At 40.9% G+C, this 22,569-nt stretch overlaps 1 protein-coding gene across 2 annotated transcripts in view; it reads left to right on the top strand.

The window, feature by feature from the left end:
* The window catches only part of stk3 (serine/threonine kinase 3 (STE20 homolog, yeast)), a 305,893-nt gene that overhangs the window by 215,482 nt on the left and 67,842 nt on the right, over nt 1–22,569 (top strand). For both annotated transcript variants that reach the window (XM_052023496.1, XM_052023497.1), the window contains one exon: nt 17,027–17,210. In XM_052023496.1, coding sequence (XP_051879456.1) covers nt 17,027–17,210 — 184 coding nt within the window. The remainder of the gene's footprint in view (nt 1–17,026; nt 17,211–22,569) is intronic.

The raw sequence follows: 22,569 nt of genomic DNA, 5'->3' as shown, positions 1-22,569 counted from the left end.
ATACAGACAACACACAGAATATAAATCATACATAAATTATACATTGTTATACCATACAATGAAAAAACAGACTGTGCAAAAACAAGACCTTCGTGTAAAAGAAAATATAGACACAATAGAAGACAAAGCCCATGGTAGTGTAAGAGGTGGTTCGTACTGTTCCGTTGCTGAGTCAGGGTTAGGGTTGTGCAGGTCGGTTCAAGAATCTGATGGTTGTAGGAAGGTAGCTGTTCCTGAACCTGATGGTGTGGGACTTCAGGCTTCTGTACCTCCTGCCTGACGGTAGCAGCGAGAAGAGAGCATGACTTGGATGGTGGGGATCCTTGATGATAGTTGCCACCTTCTTGAGGCAGCACCTCCTGTAGATGCTGTCAGTGGTGGGAAGGGCTGTGCCCTTGATGGACTGGGCTATGCCCACAACTTTACAGCCTCTTGCGTTCCTGTGCTTTGGAATTGCCATACTAGGCCGCCATGCGACCAGTCTGGAGACTTTCAAAAGTGCATCTGTAGAAGTTTGTTAGACTGTTTGGTGACATGCCAAATGTCCTTAAGTTTCTAAGAAAGCCTGGTATATGTGGCATAAGTTTTACTTGTTGTTTGTCAACCCATGCCTGACTATTGTTTAGGTTGTCTTGCGTAGATATGGAATGCTTTATTAAAGAAATCCAGAAAAAAAATTAAGCAACGTGCAACCATAAGCAAGTAATTCCAAACTCTGAAGCTGCCAAAGACGTTTAGGCCCAGGGCACCAACCTGAGGAACTCATGCAGGCAACGGGGTGCATAGTGGACTGGGGGTAAAGGAGTTGTCAGCAGCGTGCCCCTTTCCTGTCAATGATCAGAAGTACATTAAGGTCATGCTGCTTGCTATGTGCATATGCATATGATCAGTGTCAGTTTAACAGGTATCTCCAAAAAATGGTGACTTTAAATTCCTTCATATTCCCTTGCATGTGGCAGAGTCCTTGACCTGAGCTGATTGGCCTCCAGCCACTGCGATCATCAAGATATGACTTAAGCCTGTGAAGAGATTCCTTTGATTCCCATTGACTTAAGATTAACTAGAAATACTTGGCCAAATATAGCTTTTTTGTTGTGTGACTACACAGAAGTTTTAAATCATAACATGCAGAAAAATGCAAATATTATTTTAGTACAAATTTGTCTCCTTATAATAGCCTTCTGAGGTACATTCTCTCCACCTTCAGTAAACAACCTATCAAATGAAAGCTAAGCCCTGAAATAACAAATAATTAACTGATGTGAATTATATTTTTCTCATGTGGTCAACACCTGTTTCTGAGAAAAATACAGTTTGTAACTTACACATTTAATTATCAGTGTTGGTCTTTGGATTTGTTTATTGTATATACTTCTTGTCAAACAAAGCGTAACAACTTCACTTGGCATAGCTTTGATCCTGAAATGTTCTGCAACTAAAAATATGTTCAAACCTGTTTAAAATCCACTGCAGAGAAAGTGTCAGGAAATAATTGCTAAAAAAGCTGAAGGTTATTGATGATGTTGAAGACTGAGTAAGTTCAGCCAAATCCTTGCCTAGAGATCATAAATACTTCAAAGAAAGACATCATTGCAGAAATGAAACTATTTAGAATTGGTTACTTCAATACAGTCATGCAATCTCTGTCGGACTTTCCAAAGGAGAAGGTGGGAAACTGCACAAGAAATTGGAAAAGCATGTTTACTGGATGCCATTCACTAAATCATGTGCGGTTGATATATTGCAGATTAATTAGAATGTAGTTGTCTATGATAACTTCCAAATGTTTCTTGGGATTTGAATGGAAGACCTAATGTGAAGATTTTTGTCTTAGCCCAAACATTCTATGAAATGTTCGTATTGGTGTTTCTGAGTTTAAATGGCTGATTATTGGAAATGTGCAATTAAAGAACTATAATATTGTACAAAAAGTTCGTACAATGTCAAGAACTAATTGGAAAACAAATTGTGTAGATTATAACAGCTCACAGAAAATCTGGAGTGATTTGTGTAGCGCTGGTGTGACCCCTCACCTAAAAATTAATATTGACAGCTTTTCAGGTATGCAAGAACCTCAACAGTGCATCCTTGCTTTTACATTCTAGTCCTGTTGAAATGAATGCTAACATTGCATTCACCTTTCTTACTACTGACTCAGTCTATATGTTAACCTTGAGGGAATTCTGAACTAGGACTCTGAAGTCCCCTTGCACCTTTGATTTCTGAATTCTCTCCCCATTTAGAAAATAGTCTCCACCTTTATTCTTAATACCAAAGTGCATAACCCCATACTTCCCTATGCTGTATTCCATCTACCACCTCTTTGCCCACTCTCCCAACTCGTCCAGGTCCTTCTGCAGACCCTGCCTCCGCAACACTACCTGTCCCTCCACCTTTCTTTGTATCATCTGCAAACTTGGCCACAATGACGCCGGTTCCTTCATCCAGATCCTTGATGTATAAAGTGAAAAGTTGTGGTCCCAACACTGTCCCTGTGGAACTCCACGAGTCACTGGCAGCCATCCTGAAAAGTACCCCTTTATCCCCACTCTCTGCCTTCTGCCAGTCAGCTAATCTTCCATCCATGCTAGTACCTTATCTTTAACACTGTGGGCTCTTATCTTGCCTCATGTGTGGCACCTTGTCAAAGGCCTTCTGAAAATCCAACTAAGTAACATCAACTGACTCTCCTTTGTCTATCCTGCTTGTTACCTCCTCAAAGAATTCTAACAGATTTGTCAGGCAAGATCTCCCCTTAATGAAACCGTGCTGACCTCGCCCTATATTATCATGTGGGAAAGTAGAGATAAAAGGAAATAAATCCGGAAGTACCTGAGCAAGCAAATCTAACATGGAATATTGGACCAGGAGTAGACCACATGGACCCTCTAGCATTTTCCTCTATTTAGCTAGGCCATGGCTTATCTGTGCTTCCATTCCTTATAGCCAGCCCAAGTTTGATTCCTATCCCTTGATACAGAGGTATAATGATAAGAGTGTGTTGGTCTCAGTCTTGAAACACAGGTTACAATCTATTCAAGTTTGCTAATGATACAAAACTGGCCAAGAAAGCAAGCTGTAAGGGAATATAGACAGGTTAAGTAAGTGGGCAGGAAGATGGCAGATGGAGTTTAATCTAGGCAAGAATAGAAAAACAATTATTTTTAAAGTACAGGAATGATTAAAGAGTGGCACGGTAGCGTAGTGGTTAGCGTGACGCTATTACAACGCCAGTGACCCAGGTTCAATTCCCGCCACTGTCTGTAAGGAGTTTGTATCTTCTCCCCGTGTCTGCGTGGGTTTCCTCCGGGTGCTCTGGTTTCCTCCTACATTCCAAAGACATACAGGTTAGAAGTTGTGGGCATGTTATGTTGGCGCTGGAAGAGTGGCGACACTTGCGGCTGCCCCCCAGCACATTCTTAGTAACGCAAAAAGATGCATTTCACTGTGTGTTTCGATGTACATGTGTACTAATAAATAAATATCTTACAATGATTGTGTTTAGAGAGATTTGGGTGCCCTTTTACATGAATCTCAAATTTAGGATACAGATGTAAAACATCTGGAAGGTAAACAACATGCTTGCTATTATTCCTGTGAAGTTGGAATGCAACAATAAGGAAGTATTGCTACAACTATGTTGAGTTTTGGTGATCCTGCACCTGGAAAATTGTGTACATTGTTTTCTTTATCTTGGAATGAATCTATTTGCCTGAGAGGCAGTGCATTGGAGGTTTATTACACTGGTACCTTAGTTAGCAATAGGGATCAGTTCCTGGAATGAGATTGCTAATGGAATTAGCACTAAAAAGAGTCATAGTTTTATATACAGCGTTCCTACCCTTCCGCTACTGTGCCATAATGGTGGGTGGCGGGAACCTGGCACAAACCCCAGCATTCCCGTTGCTGTACAGGGAACCTGGCATGAATCCAGCAGTACGTTGCCCTGTAGCTTGGGTATGGAGAGGCTGCCTGAGAGGGCTGATGTTGGACAAGGCGGGGAGAGCGGTGTGGGTGCTCAACACTAGGACGTGGGCTCAGCGTTGCACCCTGGCTGGAATGGTGAGTGTGAACCATCCATGGGGACTGGCAATAGTGGCTCCATGTTGACAGCTTCGCTTCATATGGCTGAATGGTTCTCTGCAGCCCAGAGATTACCCTCTTTTGATGAGCACACGGCTTTGTAGGCAGAGAAAGAGAAGGGGAGACAAAGAGAATGGGAAACAACAGTTTCCATCACATCCAACAGGAGGTGATGAGAGGGGCTGTAGGATCCCGGCTACCTGCCAAAACACGGAACAGGGGCTGGTCCTGATGCAGGGTTACGACCCAAAACATCAACATTTCCTTTCCCCTCCACAGATGCTGCTCGACCCGTTAAGTTCCTCCAGCAGATTGTGTGTTGCTCCAGATCCCAGCATCTGCAGTCTCTTGTGTCTGCAGTGTGTACTATCTACATTGCATTTACTCACCCAGATTACTCTGCCACCATCTCCAAACTGCCAGGAAGAACAAGGGCTGTGTGCACATGGGAATATTCCTGCCTGACTTGGACATAAATTGCTGTTCCTTTGTTGACACTGGGTCTAAACCTTGCACCTCCCTACCCGATAGTAGTGTGGGAGTACCTTCACCAGGATTGCGTTGGTATGTGAAGGCAGGTCACCACCACCTTCTCAAAGGGGTTTAGCATTAGAGAAATAAATACTGGCCTTTGAAGCAGCGACATATTTCAAAAAGTGAATCAGAGAAATGTGGAACTGCAGTTATTAGCAGAGACCAGAGAAACTGGGATTGTTCAATTCTAGTGCAAAAATGGTTAAGGCGAGATTTAACAAAGATGTTAAACACCTCGAAGGAGTCTACACTATATCTCGGTACATGCGGCAATAATAAACTAATTCTAACAAGTTAGGTAGGAAACAATCCCTTCCAATGGTGTTAGTGTACTAGATGGCACAGATTTTAGATACTGGCATGGATATGGATTTCTTTTAATGCAGTGAGTTACAGTAAAAGCTTTACTATCTGGCCTCCGACTAACTGCAGAATTCTATCAACTGGCATTTTTTTACCATAAGACAATTCAAATTCATTCTTCACTATCTGGAAACATTTCTGCTTCTATCCAGCAAGCATCCCTTTTCACTTCTATCTGGCATGCATCGCACATCCAACATCATGGCCAGACCATCAGTACGTGGACAGAAACAGCAAGACAAAAATGTGGACAAAAAAAAACAGTGACTGGAGAAGGATGAAAGTAAAAATAACTTGATGAAGGCATTTGAACCTGGCTCATCGACAATCTATGATATAAAAACTTAAAAGGCTCAGTTACTGAATTTCTTGGCTTTATTAGAGATGAGTACAGCTATCGAAACATATCATACTCTTCAAAAAACAAAACTAGCCCAGCTGGACGAGGTTTTTTTCATGTAGTTTGCTTTGAACCACTCAGAAGGTGCACTGTTTTCTGGATCTGACTGAAAAGTCTGAGGACTTTCATAAGAAGATAGAGATTATGGAACCTTGCAAATTTTCAGACAGTTGTTGAGCTTCGACATGGTATCTTCAGGTTTGGTACTTCAGAGCAGCAAAAAATTAACTGGTCAAAAGAGGGCTGAAAAATACACAATATTCTTTCAGAAACTGGTAGATAAACATGACCTTTCTCCTGAACTATTTACAGTGCTGACAAGACTGGTGTGTGGTATTGTTGCCTTCCAGAGTTGATATTAGTGGGTGCAAATGTGCATATAAGCAAAATGAGGGTTATTTTACTGTATTCACATCTCCCAACGCAGCAGGACTCCACACACGGTGCAGTTATTGGTTCTTAGAGAATTCTTATGTTCTCAGAGCATGTACCACCAGGCTCAAGGACAGCTTCTATTCCACTGTTATAAGACTATTGAACAAGTCCCCTGGTATGATAAGATGGACTTATGATAAAATGACCTTATTGTCTGTCTGCACTGCACTTTCTCTGTAACCATAACACTTGATTCTGCACTCTGTTATTGTTTTCCCTTGTACTACCTCGATGCACTGTTGTAATGAAATACTCTGTATGGATGGCATGCAAAACAAGTTTTTCACTGTGCCTCAGTACATTGGACAATAATAAACCAATTCAGTTCAATTCAACAAACCAAGCGTTTTCACAGGCAGCTTACATCTAGCAGTGGAATATAAAGCACAGCCTAAAACCTGGATTTACAGAGAAATTTGCATTGGTTCCAACATGTAACAATAGGAGTTGATGTAGTACATTTAGATTTCCAAACGGCATTTGACAAGGTGCCACATAGAGGCTGGTGCATAAGTTAAGAGCCCAAGGTATTGGGGACAGTGTGTTACCACGGATTGAAAAATGGCCATCAAATACAAAATAGAGAGTTGGAATAATTGGGTCCTTCTTAGGCTGGAGAGATGTGACTAGTGTAACTTGGAATCAGTTCTTGACTCTCAATTGTTTACTATTTATATTATTGACCAGGAGGAGGGAACAAAATGCAAGGTTTCCAAGTTTGTCCATGATGCGAAAATAGGTAGGAGAGAATGTTGTGATGAGGACATTGTGGTTCTTCAACGGGAGATAGATTGAGTGATTGGGTGAAACCTGGCAAATCAAGTTTAACATGGGGAAGTATGAGTTCATGCACTTTGGTAAGCGGAATCAAGACTTATTTAGGTGTTCTAATCACAAAACACTAGCAAGCACTTACAACAAGTAGATAAGAAGACAAATGGCATGTTGGCTTTTATTACAAAGGGGTTGGTGTTTAAAAATAGGGAGGTTTTGTTATAGTTGTACAGGGTGTTGGTGAGGCCACACTTGGAGTTTTGGTCCCCTTACCCAAAAAAAGGATGTTAGTAGCATTTGAGGCTGTCCAAAGGAGATACACCAGGCTAATTCCTGGGATGAGAGGATTGTTTTATCAAAAGAGGCTGGACAGTTTAAATCTGTATTCCTTGGAGTTCAGAAGAATGAGGGGTGACCTTATTCAAGCATTCAAGATTTTAAGGGGGCTTGACAGAGTGGATATTGAGATGTCTTCACAAGTGGGAGAATCATGAACAAGGGTACATAGCTACAAAATAAGAGGCCCATCATTTAAAACTGAGGTGCATAGCAATTTCTTCTCTCAGAGAGTGGTGAATTTATGGAGTTCTCTGTCCCTGAGGGTGATGGAGGCTGGATCAGTCATCTTTTTTTAACTGTTTTATTTTTGCAGTTTTTCTCTCTCTCTCTCTCTTCACTGTTGTATAATTTATGTATAATTTATAATCTGTGTGTTGTCTGTACCTATGTGCATGTGATGCTGCTGCAAGCAAGCTTTGCATTGTATCTGCAATCACTGTGCTTGTGCACATGACGATAAACTTGACTTGATATATTTAAGGTGGAGATAGATACATATTTAAATGATGGAGGAATTGAGATTGATGGGGAACTGGCACAGAAGAGTTGAGGCCAGTTTAAATCAGCCATGATCATATCGAATGGTGGGGCAGACTTGAGGGGCTGAGCGGCCTACTCCTGCTCCTATTTTCCTGTGTTCCTGTGTAAAGGAACACTTAAGGAAAACAGGAAAGCTGGAAGGCACCAAGGTGATTCTTTTTCTTGGCGACCACAGGGTCTGAGTTAGTGCCTGTGAATATTTTCAGAGTTTTCGTCCCTGCCAATATGACAACTGTTACATAGTTGATGGATCAAAGAATTGTGTTTTGCTTTCTTAGTTTCAGTTGAGGATCACAATCCCACAGCTTCCATCTCTGCCCTGTGTTGTAATTTAAACACATAATTGCAGTCAAATGGAGAAATTAAAATACACTCACTTTGTAAAACAGCTACACTTTAAGGTTTTGTGTAAGATAAGATTGTTTGAAATGAACTGACTCGTTGACTATTTAAAAAAAAGCCAGAAATAACACATTGGCTTGACATTGATGACTTGGGCAGTTAGGTTGTTCACTCCAAATCTTTTCTTTACAAGATTTCAACACGCATTCAGTGATTATAATTCCTTTTGATAGGCTTTCAAAGACTTTTTAAATGTGCAAATCAATTCTAAAATGTATATTTTAATGTCTGTTCAGTAATTTCTCAACGTTATGAACAATATTTTTGAAGAAGTTATCACAGGACTGTAAGCTTTGCTGAATTTGTTGAGTCATCTGTGATAAATGAAAGATAATATTTTTGTTAAATTCAGTCCAACAATAGAAGTATTTAGACAATATATACAAGCAATAAAGATAATTTGAAACAAGAACTATTTTAATGGTCCATCCAATTTTAAATCTTGCAAAATGAAAGCACATGTTAGTCTTGTATGAAGATAAGTAAAATAGAATGTAAGGGCTTAAGATTTTATTGGGACAGCAAATCTCCCTCCCACCCCCAACAAAACTCACAATTGATTTGGCAGATCAAATAACATTTTGAATTCCAAGCTCTGTACATTGTCTGATTAAATGTTAACTTGTATGACAGATGTAACCTCTAAAATTGTACAGCTTGAATCATTGATTATTTTGCATATTTAGGACTGCATATTTTCTGTGGCTTGTCCTCTTCAGGCAGAATGCTTCACAATAAGAAGCTTTTCCTTAAAACAACATTGTTTCAGGTATATGCTATTTTTACCTGACTCCCAGATTTGCCCAGGATTTTCCGTTTTAAAGCTGAGAGGTGGTTACTTTGCACTTTTTATTCTTTTCTGCCCTTCTGTATATAGGCTATCCCTCATTACAGAGGGGTTGTGTTCCTAGAAAACTGTGTGTATTGCGATTTTCCATTGCACAAAACCCTACTACCTATTGAATCCCATATTATAAGTGGAGGTGCGTTCCTACAGGATGTTTTTCTCTCAACAGTGATGATGAGTACCACAGCTGGTGGTTCATGGTGAGGGGCTACTTGAGAGATTGGTTTTGGAAACTGACAAGGCGATCTCTTAAGTGGCCAACAATTGCGTTTGGAGACACAAGCAGCTGCAGATGCTTATCACCTTCCAGTTTTCAGTTTGAATGCAGACGTATGCTTTTAATCACATATCAAATGTAGGTAAGATAGCTCAATGATATAACTCACAACAAATAACAGTGGTCGTTTAGATTTACAACTTGCACTTAAACTTGCTGGCCCAGTTTCAGAGATCTTGAGGGTAAATAATAGCTCACTCCCAGTTATCTGATAAATTTTATATAAATCCTCCCTACCTCTACCCCTCCCCAGACTCCCTGATTAAATTCTGGCGTGAAGTTTATTCCCTGACTATATCTCGTAACCCTTGATTGGAATCCAACCTGTAACTCACTCCTTGTTATTTGTTATTCAATTTATAACTCCACCAGAGTCTCTCTATTAGGTCTGCCTGTAACTCACTCATGGTCATCTATTATTTTATATATATAAACCTCCAGAATCCCTCAATTAGATCCAGCCTGTTTCACACTCCCACCTATAGGCGGGTCCAGAAGGCTAGATCACATGGGATCCAGGGTGAGCTAGCCAATTGGATACAGAATTGGCTTGGTGGAAGGAGGCAGAGGGTGGTATTAGAGGGTTGTTTTTCAGATTAGAAGCTTGTGACCAGTGGTGTGTTGCAGGGATTGGTGCTGGATCCACTGTTGTTTGTCATATATATTAATAACTTGGATTAAAATGTAGGTAGCATGATAATTTGCAGGTGGCATCAAACTTTGTGGTGTGAGGGAAAGCGAAGAAGGTTACAACGGGATGTAGATTAACTGGGAACGTGGGCTAAGGAATAGTCGATGGAATCAACTCAGACAAGTGCAAACTGATTCTTTTTGGGAAGTTAAAACAGGGCAGGACATGCACAATGAATGACAGGGTCCTGGGGAGTATTGTAAAACAGAGAGACTTTGGAACACAAGCAATAGTTCCCGGAAAGTTGCGACACAGGGTGGTGAAGAATGCATATGGTGTACTTGCCTTCATCGGATGGGTATTGAGTACAAGAGCTGGGACGTCATGTTGTGGCATGAATGAATGTAAACATCATTTTTACACAGCTTCTATGACTCTTATGTCAATGTTAGAGAAGTGGAGCAGGCAAACTCCTGTCAGAATAGATTCTTCCTCTCCACTGCATCTTCCTGAGTTCACTTCACCCTACTGAAATGTTTTAATTAGGAGGGACAATTTGTCATATTAATTCAAAGGATACCACACTAAATCTGGTTCAATTCCTGTGAGGTAACAAATCCAGTATATTTTCTGACATGTCTCATGATGATTTTAAAGGCCTAAGGGTGAAAACCTCCGTGCTGCTAACAGCTTGGAGTTTCAGAACATGGAGAAATCTTCATAGATGGAAGAAATGGATTCAGCAAATCAAAGAGGTTAAGCAGCAGTTTTCAGAAGGATAGGTTTGCTCACTGTTAGAAAGTTGACTTTGCTGTTTGTCCAAAAGCCCAGAAGCAATTGGATCAACTGTCTTAAATTAGTTATGGAAAGGGACCGATCTGGTCCACAGGTTCAAGTTCTGAATTGGGGCAGGGCAAGCTTTGACGGTATTAGACAGGAACTTGCAAAGTAGGTTATTTGCAGACAAAGGGACATCTGGCAAGTGGGAGGCTTTTAAAAGTGAGCTATCGAGAGTTCAAGGTCTGCATGTTCTTGTTAGAGTGAAGGCCAAGGCTGGAGTAGGGAACCCTGGATGACGAAGGATATTGAGGCTCAGGTAAGGAAAAAGAAGGAGGCATGGGTCAGGTACAGGTGGCTGGGATCAAGTGAATCCCTGGAGGAGTATAGGGGATGCCGGAATGTACTCAAGAAGGAAATCAGAAGGGCAAAAAGGGAGCATGAGGTAGCTTTGGCAGAGAAGATTAAGGAGAATCTAAAGAGATTCTATATGCATGTTGAGGGAGAAAGAGTAATTAAAGAGAGAAAATTGAGCCTCTTAAAGACCAAAGTGGATATATTTGTGTGGAGCCACAGGAGATGGGCAAGGTCCTCAATGAATGTTACTTCTCTGGTTTTACTGTAGAAAAGGACATGAAGACTTAAGAACTTGAGTTCTTAATGGGGATGTCTTAGGGATAGTCCCCCATACAGCTGAGGTGGTACTGGATATCTTAAAACATACAAAGGTAGATAAATCTCCAGGGCCTGATCAGGTATATCCAAGAACACTGGTAAGCTAGAGAAGAAATTGCAGGAGCCCTGGCTGAGAGAGATGCATCATCGTTAGCAATGATTGAAGTGCTGGATGACTGGAGGATTGCTAATGTTGTGCCTTTATTTAAGAAGGGCTGCAAAGAAAAACCTGGGAACTATAAACCAGTAAGCTTAACATCTGTGGTAGGTGTTACTGGAGGGGATTCTGAGGGATAAGATATACAAGCATTTGGAAAAATGGGTTGAAAGATGAGTCAGCACAGCTTTGTCCGTGGGCAATCACGTCTCATGAATTTGACTGAGTATTTTTGAAGGAGGTCGATGAGGGCAGGGCAGTGGATGTGGTCTATATGGACTTCAGTAAGGCCTTTGATAAGATTCCATATAGTAGGCTGATATGGAAGGTTAGATCGCATGGGATCCAGGGAGAGCTGGCTATTTGGATACACAGTTGGCTTGGTGATAGGAAGCAGAGGGTGATGGTGGAAGGTTGTTTTTTGGACTGGAGGCCCGTAACTAGTGGTGTTCCCCAGGGGTTGGTGCTGGGCCCATTGCTATTTGTCATCTATATCAATGATTTGGATGGGAATGTTCAAGGCAGTAAGTTTGCAGATGACACTAAAATAGGTGGTGTCATTGACAGTGTAGAGGATTATCAGGATTTACAGAGGGATCGTGATCAGCTGGGTAAGTGGGCTGAGGAATGGCAAATGGAGTTTAATTCGTGTAAGTGGGACGTGTTGCATTTTGGAAAGACAAATGAGGGTAGGACTTTCACAGTGAATGGTAGGACCCTGGGGAGTGTTGTAGAACAGAGAAACCTAGGAGTACAAAGACATGATTCCTGAAAGTGGTGTCGGAGGCAGACAGAATGGTGAAGAAGGATTTTGGCATTCTGGCCTTCATCAGTCAGAGCATTGAGTATAGAAATTGGGATGTTATGTTACAGTTGTACAAGACGTCAGTGAGGCCGCATTTGGAATATTGTGTTCAGTTTTGGTCACCCTGCTATAGGAAAGATGCCGTTAAGCTGGAAAGAGAGCAAAGGAGATTTATGAGGATGTTTCCGGGACTCGAGGGACTGAGTTATGGAAAGAGGTTGAGCAAGTTAGGACTGTTTTTATTGGAGCGCAGGAGAATGAGGACTGATCTGAAAGAGGTGTATAAAATCATGAGGGTCATAGATAGGGTCTTTTTCCCAGGGTTGGGGAATCAAGAGCTAGAGGACATAAGTTTAAGGTAAGAAGGGAGGGATTTAATCAGAACCTGAGGGGCCACTTTTTCACCCAGTATATGGAACAAGCTGCCAGAGGAAGTGGTTGAGGCAGGAATATTAACAACACTTAAAAGGTACTTTAACACATACATGGATAGGAGAGGTTTAGAGGGATATGAGTCAAACGCGAGTAAGTTTAGATGGGAATGTTGGTCGGCATGGACAAGTTGGGCCGAAGGGCCAGTTTCCCTGCTGTATGACTCTATAACTCTGTGACTGTATAACTGTGAATAAATCGGTGCCCTTATCACTCCTACCATTGAGCAAGTTGATGCTTTCTCTAAAAATTCAATCTGCAGCAATCCCTGACAACATAAAATGTCGCACAGGACAGCAGGAGGGCGGTAATTGAAACGAGTGTAGAGCTGTGCTCATACAGAGAATGTAAACGGCTTCAATGAGGGCTGCACTTTGGGTACTTAAAGCAAAATATGCAGATGCTGGAAATTTGAAAATCAAACACAAAATGCTGTAAGCACAGCAGGTCAGCCACTAGCTGTGGAAAGAGACATTTCAGATCAATGAAGTGAAAATGATGCGATGAACAGCTTTCAGCAATTCAGAGGCGTAGATAATCAACTAAATAGGCCTGTGATTGTCTGAAGAGTAGGAGTGACTCAGTGATTCAAGTGCTGCCAAGTGAAAAGAAGAGATAAATAAAATCTGGATTCAGAGGTGTTGTGGATGGATACTGTGGAATAGGAGACAACTGTGGAAAATCTGGCGTTCTTCAGAATTTGGCATGTAAAAAGGCTGTTAGACTTTAGGAATAAAATGTAGCCATAATAGATTTCTACTCCAAGCAGCTTCTGCACCTCCACTACCCCTGGTTGCTTTGGTCCTCTTCTCCATTCTCAACACTTGCTTCCCGAGGAAAAAATGGAAGTTGTGGTGAAGAATTGAGTGTTGCAAAGGAAAAATACGATCATTTGTTCAGAGCATCCTGTGATTAAATGTCCGAGAATACCTCCAATGATTAGTAGCAACTCTCAATTCTGTTATTTGATTCAAAATTTCTCTCTGAAACTGCTGCTTGTGGCTTGATGACCCATAGCTGAGACACAGTGATTTTTGTTTTGTGTCTTGACTCTCATCACTAATTTTAAGGTTTCTCCCCGGTTGTACTCCAGCCAGAATAGGTCTTTCTGTTCCCATTCAGTTAAAGAATAGATCCTTTATCAGTGTTTTTCTTCTCCTTCTGAATAAGTTTTACATTTGACCAAGCTGTATCCATTTTTATCCCAGCTTCATCTTTTGCTAAAAGTTCATCGGCCACAAGGTCTGTTAAGTTTCTCTCAATTTTTTCACTCTAGTATGATTACTTACTTTATCCCTGTCCTGTCTTATCTCTGTCCTTTTGCCTTTCACAGGGATTAATACTGAATGCCTCATTTTGCTTTGTGCTCTTATGTTCCCTCTGATTCCCCTATTTGTTTCTTTTCAATGCTTTCTGTACTTCTCCTGGTCCCTTATATATTATTATTCTCCTCATTACACTTTATTTTTCATTTGAGGAATGTGGGATTTTACGCAATCTTTTACTCATGGTCTCAGTTTGCTTATCTCCTTAATTCTTTCTCGTTGTTGATTTGCTGATTTATCAGCCAGCTGTCCCATCCAATTAATAGTTCATATCTTCTTCCAGTAGCTCTTTTCTGGTAAATTTTTGAATTGTCTGTAGTTATCAGGTACAAGGTTAAAACACTTGTCATTTTAATCTAAGCACTATCTGAGCAAGAACTTTTAATAATATTGTTTTATCACTTACCTTAAACCTTGCCAACAATTTCCTGGATCAACATGTTTTATTCCTTGAATGCTGTTTAACATTCTTAAGACAATCTCAAGCATCTGTTTAGGTATACCTAAGATGTTTAAGAACTTAAAATTCTCAATAATTTTAACATTTTGTTGATACTGTCCCATTCTATCTGAAGGTTACTCCAATAGTAGCTGAAGAAATACAAGATACCTTTGATGTTTCGTTTATTTAGAGTTATTTCATAATTAAAAGTAATACTTGAATTTTCATGCCATGTAATGTCAAAATACCTCCAATTCATATAATAAGTTAATTGTTAAAGTAGTAAAGCCACTCTACAAAATGCCTGATTTGACACTAATTGAATGTGAGGTTTTGCTGTAACCTCTTGTGAAGGAGAACAAAGCTGGTCTCTTCCACATTGTCCTTATTCAGATTCGGGATAGCTTGTGGGTCCCATGGCGATTAATGAGCCCTATCTTTGAGGTGCAAATCCATGGACACATGTCACACTCGTTGATCAAGGAAAGACTTGGCTAGGTTTTTTTTTACTGTTCTTTTTCCCTTTACTTTCTCTTTTCTCGCTGCCTGACTTACATGACTGCCACAGTAGCCAAACAGAAGTGTTTAGTCATTGGGCTACCTGGTTAACTGAATCAAAAGCCTTAAGAAGAACAGCAAAAGCCAGTTCCTGGAGATGCTGTAAATGTTTTTTTTGTAAGATTTGTCGACCACATAGGTCACATCAGTAGTTCCTCATGCTGATGTGAAGCCATTCTATGATCCCTATAGGATAGCTTCATAAAGGAGGAGAAGTAAGTCTAAAAGAATTCTGGCAAGGAATTTCCCAGCAGTGGAGTGGGATAAATAGCATTTCCTGCAGTCAGACTTATCCCCCTTCTTGAAGATACCAACTATTTCATAATTCCTCATAGCAGCAAGTTTCCTGACTCCAGGTCTGGTCTACAAGGAGATAGCAACGCCTACAATTTTGAAGAATTCTGCAAGAATGCCACCTGAGTTGAGAACCTTGTTGTTTTTCATCAATTTCATTGCATGATAAAGCTTGTCAAGAGATGGGGCAGTGGGAGTGGAGGGCAGGAGAGGAAGGGATGTGGCGGCGGGGAGGGAAAGTGGTTGCATCGATCATTTTTTGTTGGGTGCTATGGGATGGATTCAGTGGGGCTATGTGTTACTGTTGATTCAGTGATTAGAATCACTTGGCTTTGACAGACACTCTGTCTTTGAGGAGTTTGTATTATCTTGGGATAATAACATAATTTGACCACAAGGGATTGGGCCATAAGTGAATTTAGTAGAACTGAAGAAGCTCTGTGTATCATGCCTGTTGGATTTCCCTCACCTTTTTATTCCACCTGTTGTTCTTAATTTCTTGGATCTTCTTTTGTGCATGTTCCTATGTTTATAGTTTAGTTAGGAGCTTTGGTGTGTGACAACAGTAGCATTATCTGCATGCTACTCTTGTAACACGCCAGTAAAAATATATAAAGAAATGAATCCAGAGGGGTAAAATGTCAGTAGGTTTTTTTTCCCTCTTATTGAATAACTTGTTTTCTCTTAATATATCTGTTACTATATGCTCTTCACTATTTAAGGAATGCAATCGGTAGCTCCAATTCTGATTATAATGTACAGAAAAAGGATATTATTTCAAATTGGCCAAAATCATAACTTGGTAATTTTTTAAAAATCTGGTAATTTCAGCATCTTTCCAAATTCTACATTTTGACTTTCAAAATGTTCAGCCTCTGGTGAATTCTGAAGATAGGTTGATGAACTTAGTTACAGGTAGCAACAGTTCCTGTACGGTTAATAAATTTGCCTCTTGTCATGAACTATTTTTGACTGAAATTCCTGGCGAATAGTTTCATAGAATTGTGGGGTTTTTTTTTGCCTCTTTTCTATGAATGGAAGCCACTGTATACATATGAGGAACAACACCTCATATTCCATCTTGGTAGCCTCCAACCTGACGGCAACCGAACTCCAAACTTCCGATAACCACTCTCCTCTGTTCCACCACAACCCCCCCCCCCCCACCCCACCCCCATTTGTTTTCCCTTAGGGCCAGAGGGGTAAAGCCAATTACCCCTTTTTCCCCCTCCCCTGCCCTCACGACCTACCCATCACCCACACCTTCCTCCATCTGGTTCCCCACCTCCTTCCCTTTATTCCATGGTTCACTGTCCTCTCCAATCAGATTCCATCTCTTCATCCCTTTGCCTCTTCCACCTATCACCTCCCAACATCTCACATCAATCCCACTCCCCCCCCACCTACCTATTTTCCCCCTTTCACCTGCATTCACCTTTCACCCACCAGTTTGTGCTCTTCCCCCTTCCCCCCACCCTTTGATTCTGACTTTTGCCCTCTTTCTTTCCAGTTCTGATGAAGGGTCTTGGCCCAAAACGTTGACTGTTCATTTCCCTCCATAGCTGCTGCCTGACCTCCTGAGTTCCTCCAACATTTTGTGTGTGTTTCTCCAGATTTTCAGCATCTGCAGTCTTTCTTGCATCTCCACTGCATACAAATGTTCTGTTTCTGAGATGCAAAGTGACTTAACATTTGTTTTTGAATTTTACAAGGTAGTTATTCATTTTTAAAGTTTTTCACAAGAAAGGAATAACATTTTCTGGGTAGAATTTGTCTAAAAATTCCTGAATTACAGCTGGAATTTCTGGTATATCAGCAGATCAATGCCATTTTCTGAACAATGGTATAAATGTTTACTCATTTCTGTCTGCCAAAGATCTGCAGGAATTCCAGGTAACCTTACTTAATAATTCTCCATGTTTTATACATCTGCCAGGATGAAGATGAGGTGGATTCCTACACCATGGTGAAGACTAGCCATGCAGCCACAAGTACAATGAGGGCAACCAGTACCATGAGTGAGGGTGCCCAAACCATGATTGAACACAACAGTACCATGTTGGAATCAGACTTGGGGACCATGGTAATTAACAGTGATGAAGAGGATGGAACCATGAAAAGTGAGAAAAATACATTTCTTTTTAAGGAAGTGTTGACTATTCTGGACTACCATTTTTACAACAATGCATATTTATTTAGGGCTTTTACCAATATTACTATCCCTAGGCACTGCATTAAAATGAATGCCAAGTATAAAGGAGAGCTATTTAGTGAGAAGGGGTACAGTGAATGACATGGATGCCATGAATGTCTTGTGAGCCTTATAGTTAGCATCCTTTGATAGAATTAACATCTATGAGGAGAAAATCCTGAAGTTTGCTGATCTCTGCAGTCAGAGTTGTTATTCATCTATAATCATAGGCAAGTGTGCGAGGTATCATACAGGATGCAGGTGTTCTTATGTCAGAGGGGTTGGTGGGGGTGGATCATCTTATGGCAGGCACTGCAGTAAAAACTTGTGTGTTTAAGTCAGTCCTGGGTATTGTTCCAGGAAGCATGCATCACCCTTTTCTTATGATCCCTTTAGGAACATGCATTTAAATTAAATTTTTTAAAAAATTTTATCTACAGCGTGGTAACAGGCCCTTCCGGCCCAACGAGTCCACGCCGCCCATTTTGAACCCAAATTAATCTACCTGTACGTCTTTGCAATGTGGGAGGAAACCGGAGCACCCGGAGGAAACCCACACAGACACCAGAGAACGTACAAACTCTTTACAGACAGCGACGGGAATTGAACCCCGATTGCTGGCACTGTAATAGTGTCACGCTAACCGTTACGCTACCGTGCTGCCCACTCAAGTTACCTTACATTATGCTACTGTGACCCATGCTTACAGAATGTAAACATCTGTTTGATTTACCAATCAAAATTGCATTGCAGCCCTCTCTGAGCTCTGGGGCGCTGTCTGAAGTGAGGCTTTGATTATTGAAAATCAGATATAACTGCATGTTGGAAATCTGAAATAAAAACAGAAAATGCTAGAAATACTCAGCAGGTCAGACAGCATTTGTGGAAAGAGAAATAGAGTTAATATTTCAACTGGATCTTAGGAAGGATTTTCGAGCTGAAACGTTAATCACGTTACTGTTTTCCTCAAATGCTTGCTGAGTGTTTCCAGCCTTTTCAGTTTCTATTTCCAAAAATAATCTGAAGTAAAAACATAACATGCTGGATTTGCCTTTTTTTTTGACATATTGAATTTTCAATTATTTGCTTTTCTTGTTACTGATAATCAGTCACGAGGCAGTGACTTTTGCTGAATTTATTCAGTTCCCCAGAGATGCCTCTCACCTTCTGAAGTGTTTGAAGCTTTATGGTGTTCCTTTCCCCGTATTGCTTAGCATTTCCTGTGTAGGGAGTCATTGTAATGATCCCTGCACTGCCTTGAGTGTAACTTCTTCCCAAGTACAGAATCACAAGAGACAGCAGGTGATTATGGCCTGTCAGCTGATGTTGGTTAATCAGGCTTCATACCTGTATTCAAGTTGAAAATGAGTTATTTCAGTTTGCGTTTAGTTAAATTGCGATATTCTTGCTACAGCAGTGATGACCTGCAGAAATCATGCAGCTTCCACGCCATTCCCAGTACATCTCGTGTATACACTGTACAGGAGTTACCTTTAGGCATTAACACTGGTCATTGACCTCCACTCAGAATACCTAAAGGTATTCTGAGTGGAGGTCGGTGACCAGTGGTGTGCCTCAGGGATCTGTACTGGGACCCTTATTCTTTGTGATTTTTATAAACGACCTGGATGAGGAAGTGGAGGGGTGGGTTAGTAAGTTTGCGGATGACACAAAGGTTGGGGGTGTTGTGGGTAGTTTGGAGGGCTGTCAGAGGTTACAGAGGGACATAGATAGGATGCAGAGTTGGGCTGAGAAGTGGCAGATGCAGTTCAACCCAGATAAGTGTGAAGTGGTTCATTTTGGTAAGTCAAATATGTTGGCGGAATATAGTATTAATGGTAGGACTCTTGGCAGTGTGGAGGATCAGAGGGATCTTGGGGTCCGAGTCCATAGGACACTCAAAGCGGCTGCGCAGGTTGACCCTGTGGTTAAGAAGGCATATAGTGTATTGTCCTTCATCAATCGGGGAATTGAATTTAGGAGCCGTGAGGTATTGTTGCAGCTGTATAGGTCCCTGGTCAGACCCCACTTGGAGTATTGTGCTCAGTTCTGGTCACCTCACTACAGGAAAGATGTAGAAGCCATAGACAGTGTGCAGAGGAGATTTACAAGGATGCTGCCTGGAATGTGGAGCATGCCTTATGAAAGCAGGATGAGGGAACTCGGCCTTTTCTCCTTGGAGAGACGGAGGATGAGGGGGGACCTGATAGAGGTGTATAAGATGATGAGAGATATTGATAGGGTAGATAGTCAGAGGCTTTTCCCCAGGGCTGAATTGGTGGCCACAAGAGGACATAGGTTTAAGGTGCTGGGGAGTAGATATAGAGGAGATGTCAGGGGTAAGTCTTTTTACTCAGAGAATGGTGAGTGCGTGGAATGGGCTGCCGGAAACGGTGGTGGAGGCTGATATGGTAGGGTCTTTCAAGAGACTGTTAGATAGGTACATGGAGCTGAGTAAAATAGAGGGCTATGGGTAAGCCTAGTAATTTCTAGGGTAGGGACATGTTTGGCACGGCTTTGTGGGCTGAAGGGCCTGAATTGTGCTGTAGTTTTTCTATGTTCTAACATTGAAGCTGTTTTGACTGGATTTCCACCATCGCACTTGCAGCTTGCTGCTGTTTTGTGATTTTTTTTCCTCAAATTGCCCACTGAGTCCAAACTGACCTTATTTACATGTGTCAATATCCTGGAGCTTCCAGTTTCCTTATTATATGCTGCAAGCATACTGTCAGTTATGTGATAATGCACAGAGGCTTCTAGGATCAGCTGATCCTGGTGAAATTAAAAGCTCCTGACCATTCAATAGAGATTTTCAAAATGGAGTTCAGGTACAGAAAAAGCAAGTAAGCCGTATTATGATCTGCTGACTTATTCTGGTTTTCTTTTCAACTCTTGCAGATATCTTGTCTTGCATGCATATTTTTCATGTTTTTGTTTGAATTAACAATAGGTGCAATGCCTTTCAAGTCTAACAAAGAATGGAGCTTGTATATGTAAGGTTGACCTACAAATATTGAACCGAACCTTTCTTTCTGATTAAAGACTGCATTTTTATTGTGTTGTCTGCAAGTCACAATCTTAAAGAATCTTTCTAAATGTGGGGCTTAATTATCAGCAGCTCCCTATCTCACTTACCCAATGAGTTCTCCCAGAATCCCTAACTTTGTCCTTTTTCTGCCGTTTCTGTTTGTTCCCAAGTAATTAAGTATCAATCACTCAGAACACAAAATAAATAAGATGTCAAGTTTAGCTTTTCTGTTGTCTGTTTCAATATATCGTTCTTACCCTGATGCCAAGATTGATTCCTGAAATGGTTGCTGAGTGTGGAATTTTGATTTCATTTTGCATCTTTTTAGTCAATTTTCTATCTTTATAGTAACTAAATGGGAATGTTATTTGTGCAGGAATCCATTTTACTCTCACCCTGGTAAAGCTGAGATATTAATTCACAACTTGGAAGAGTTCCTGAACGCAACAAAACATTTTTATAACATAGATTTTAACTTTTCATTCTTAATGCATTATCTCTGAAGTTGTATTACCTCTATCATTTTTATTTTATAGGAGCCATGATGAACAATGGTAAACTGGCAAATTGTGTTCAGCAATGTCCAAGTACTCCCTAATTACCTATGCAAGGTTAATTGATATTGGTAGTGGAAATTTGGAGCTTTTATAAAAGCAAGGATGTTACATCAATTATTATCAGCAAGAAAACTGGGAATGAGTCTGAGTATGGTAATGCTGGGATAGGATCTATGGGTTGACTCAGAGGGGTTCTTGGACTTGGAAAACTCCCTATGGACTTCGGGATGTATCAGGATGAGAAGCTTCAGGGTAACTTTGGAATTACTGGATGACAGGTCTAATGTCCCAAAGAACTTGGGTGGTCATGGAATTAGGAAACATTGAGTCTTTGTGAGCACTGAGGTAGAATCCTGGGATCTGGAAGAAGGGCACATGGTATATCTGAGGAGATGATCCAGTGGTGTGGCTGCTTCTGCTTCCATCTCTCCTTTTTAGAGTCATCATGACCTCACATCTTTGACAGTTTTGGAAACCTGTCCCAATATTACCATACTCTATTCCTTCTGCTGCCAGTATCCTGGCTGTTAATTCCAGATATTGAATACAACTTGATTTATGGAGTCATATTTAAATTTTATAATTACAACCCATCTCTCAAAAGTAATTTACTTGTCCAAATGTTGGATAAACCAGAAGGTGTCAATGTGGCAGGTTGTGATCATAATTCCCTCTCCCCTCCAAGTCCATCCTTTTTGGGGGTGGTTGTGAGAGTGGTTAAAATCATCTCCCCAGTTCCTCCCCCTCCAACCACCAAAAATGATTATCTGGTTATGTGGAAGTGAATTTTCTTTTGAAATTTATCCTTGGTCAGAAGTGGAAAAGTGTATTGGCACATCAACATGTTGTAGCCTGCTTCCAAAATTCATTCCCATTGGAGGCAGAATGCAATGCGCTGATGTGATAATATACTGTGTTTAGTGCAACTGACTGGAGATGAATTTCTAAACATCTGTTTCTTGACAAGTGTTGTTATTCTATTTGCTCTTGCCTGAGAACTGTAAGCTGAGTGCTTTAGTAAATCACATCTTAGCACGAGTAAATTTCACTCATGGAGTTCTTGGCAGTGAATTAATGACATTAACAACATGCACAAGGTGTTCCATTGATGGCAGACTTTAATATAAAGCTGGGAATTTTAATAGCCATAATCCATGGAATGTGCACATTTTATGGGTTTCATGAGTTGGCACCTAGTCTTTTCGTTCTGCTTGCTAACAATAAAGGGTTGTAAGAGTATCGAGCATCAATGCTTCTTCCTTCCCAACACTTGTGTTCTGATAAAGTCAGCAGCCTTGACTTTTGCACCTGTTTCACACCTGCAATCAAGGACTAATTTCTGCCACTAGTCTTGTATTTTTCAGAGCTCAGATCTGCATTTCTTCCAGTTTTGGCTCTTGAGTATCAGGTGAAAACTAAAAGGACAGTGTACTCTTGTGTAGTTGTAAGTCGGTGTATATAATGTCCTAATTTATAAATGTACTAGCAATTACTAGAATCACTTTCAAAGTGCAGGCCTTGTTTGCTTTAAGCTAATTGTGTGAAGATTAGAGGGATTTGCCAAATTTTGCACCATTGCTGACCAGCCAGTGAGCTCGGCTTGAAAGTATGTTTGTGGTTTGCAGGTGCCAGATGGGCTTTCTGCACCATTCCTCTGTGATTGAAACAGCCTGCCAAAGTCACAGACCAAGCTTGCACATGAA

Source organism: Pristis pectinata, chromosome 9 (genome assembly GCF_009764475.1).
Source record: "Pristis pectinata isolate sPriPec2 chromosome 9, sPriPec2.1.pri, whole genome shotgun sequence".
NCBI lineage: Eukaryota > Metazoa > Chordata > Chondrichthyes > Rhinopristiformes > Pristidae > Pristis > Pristis pectinata.
This window is presented reverse-complemented; position numbering and strand designations above follow the sequence as displayed.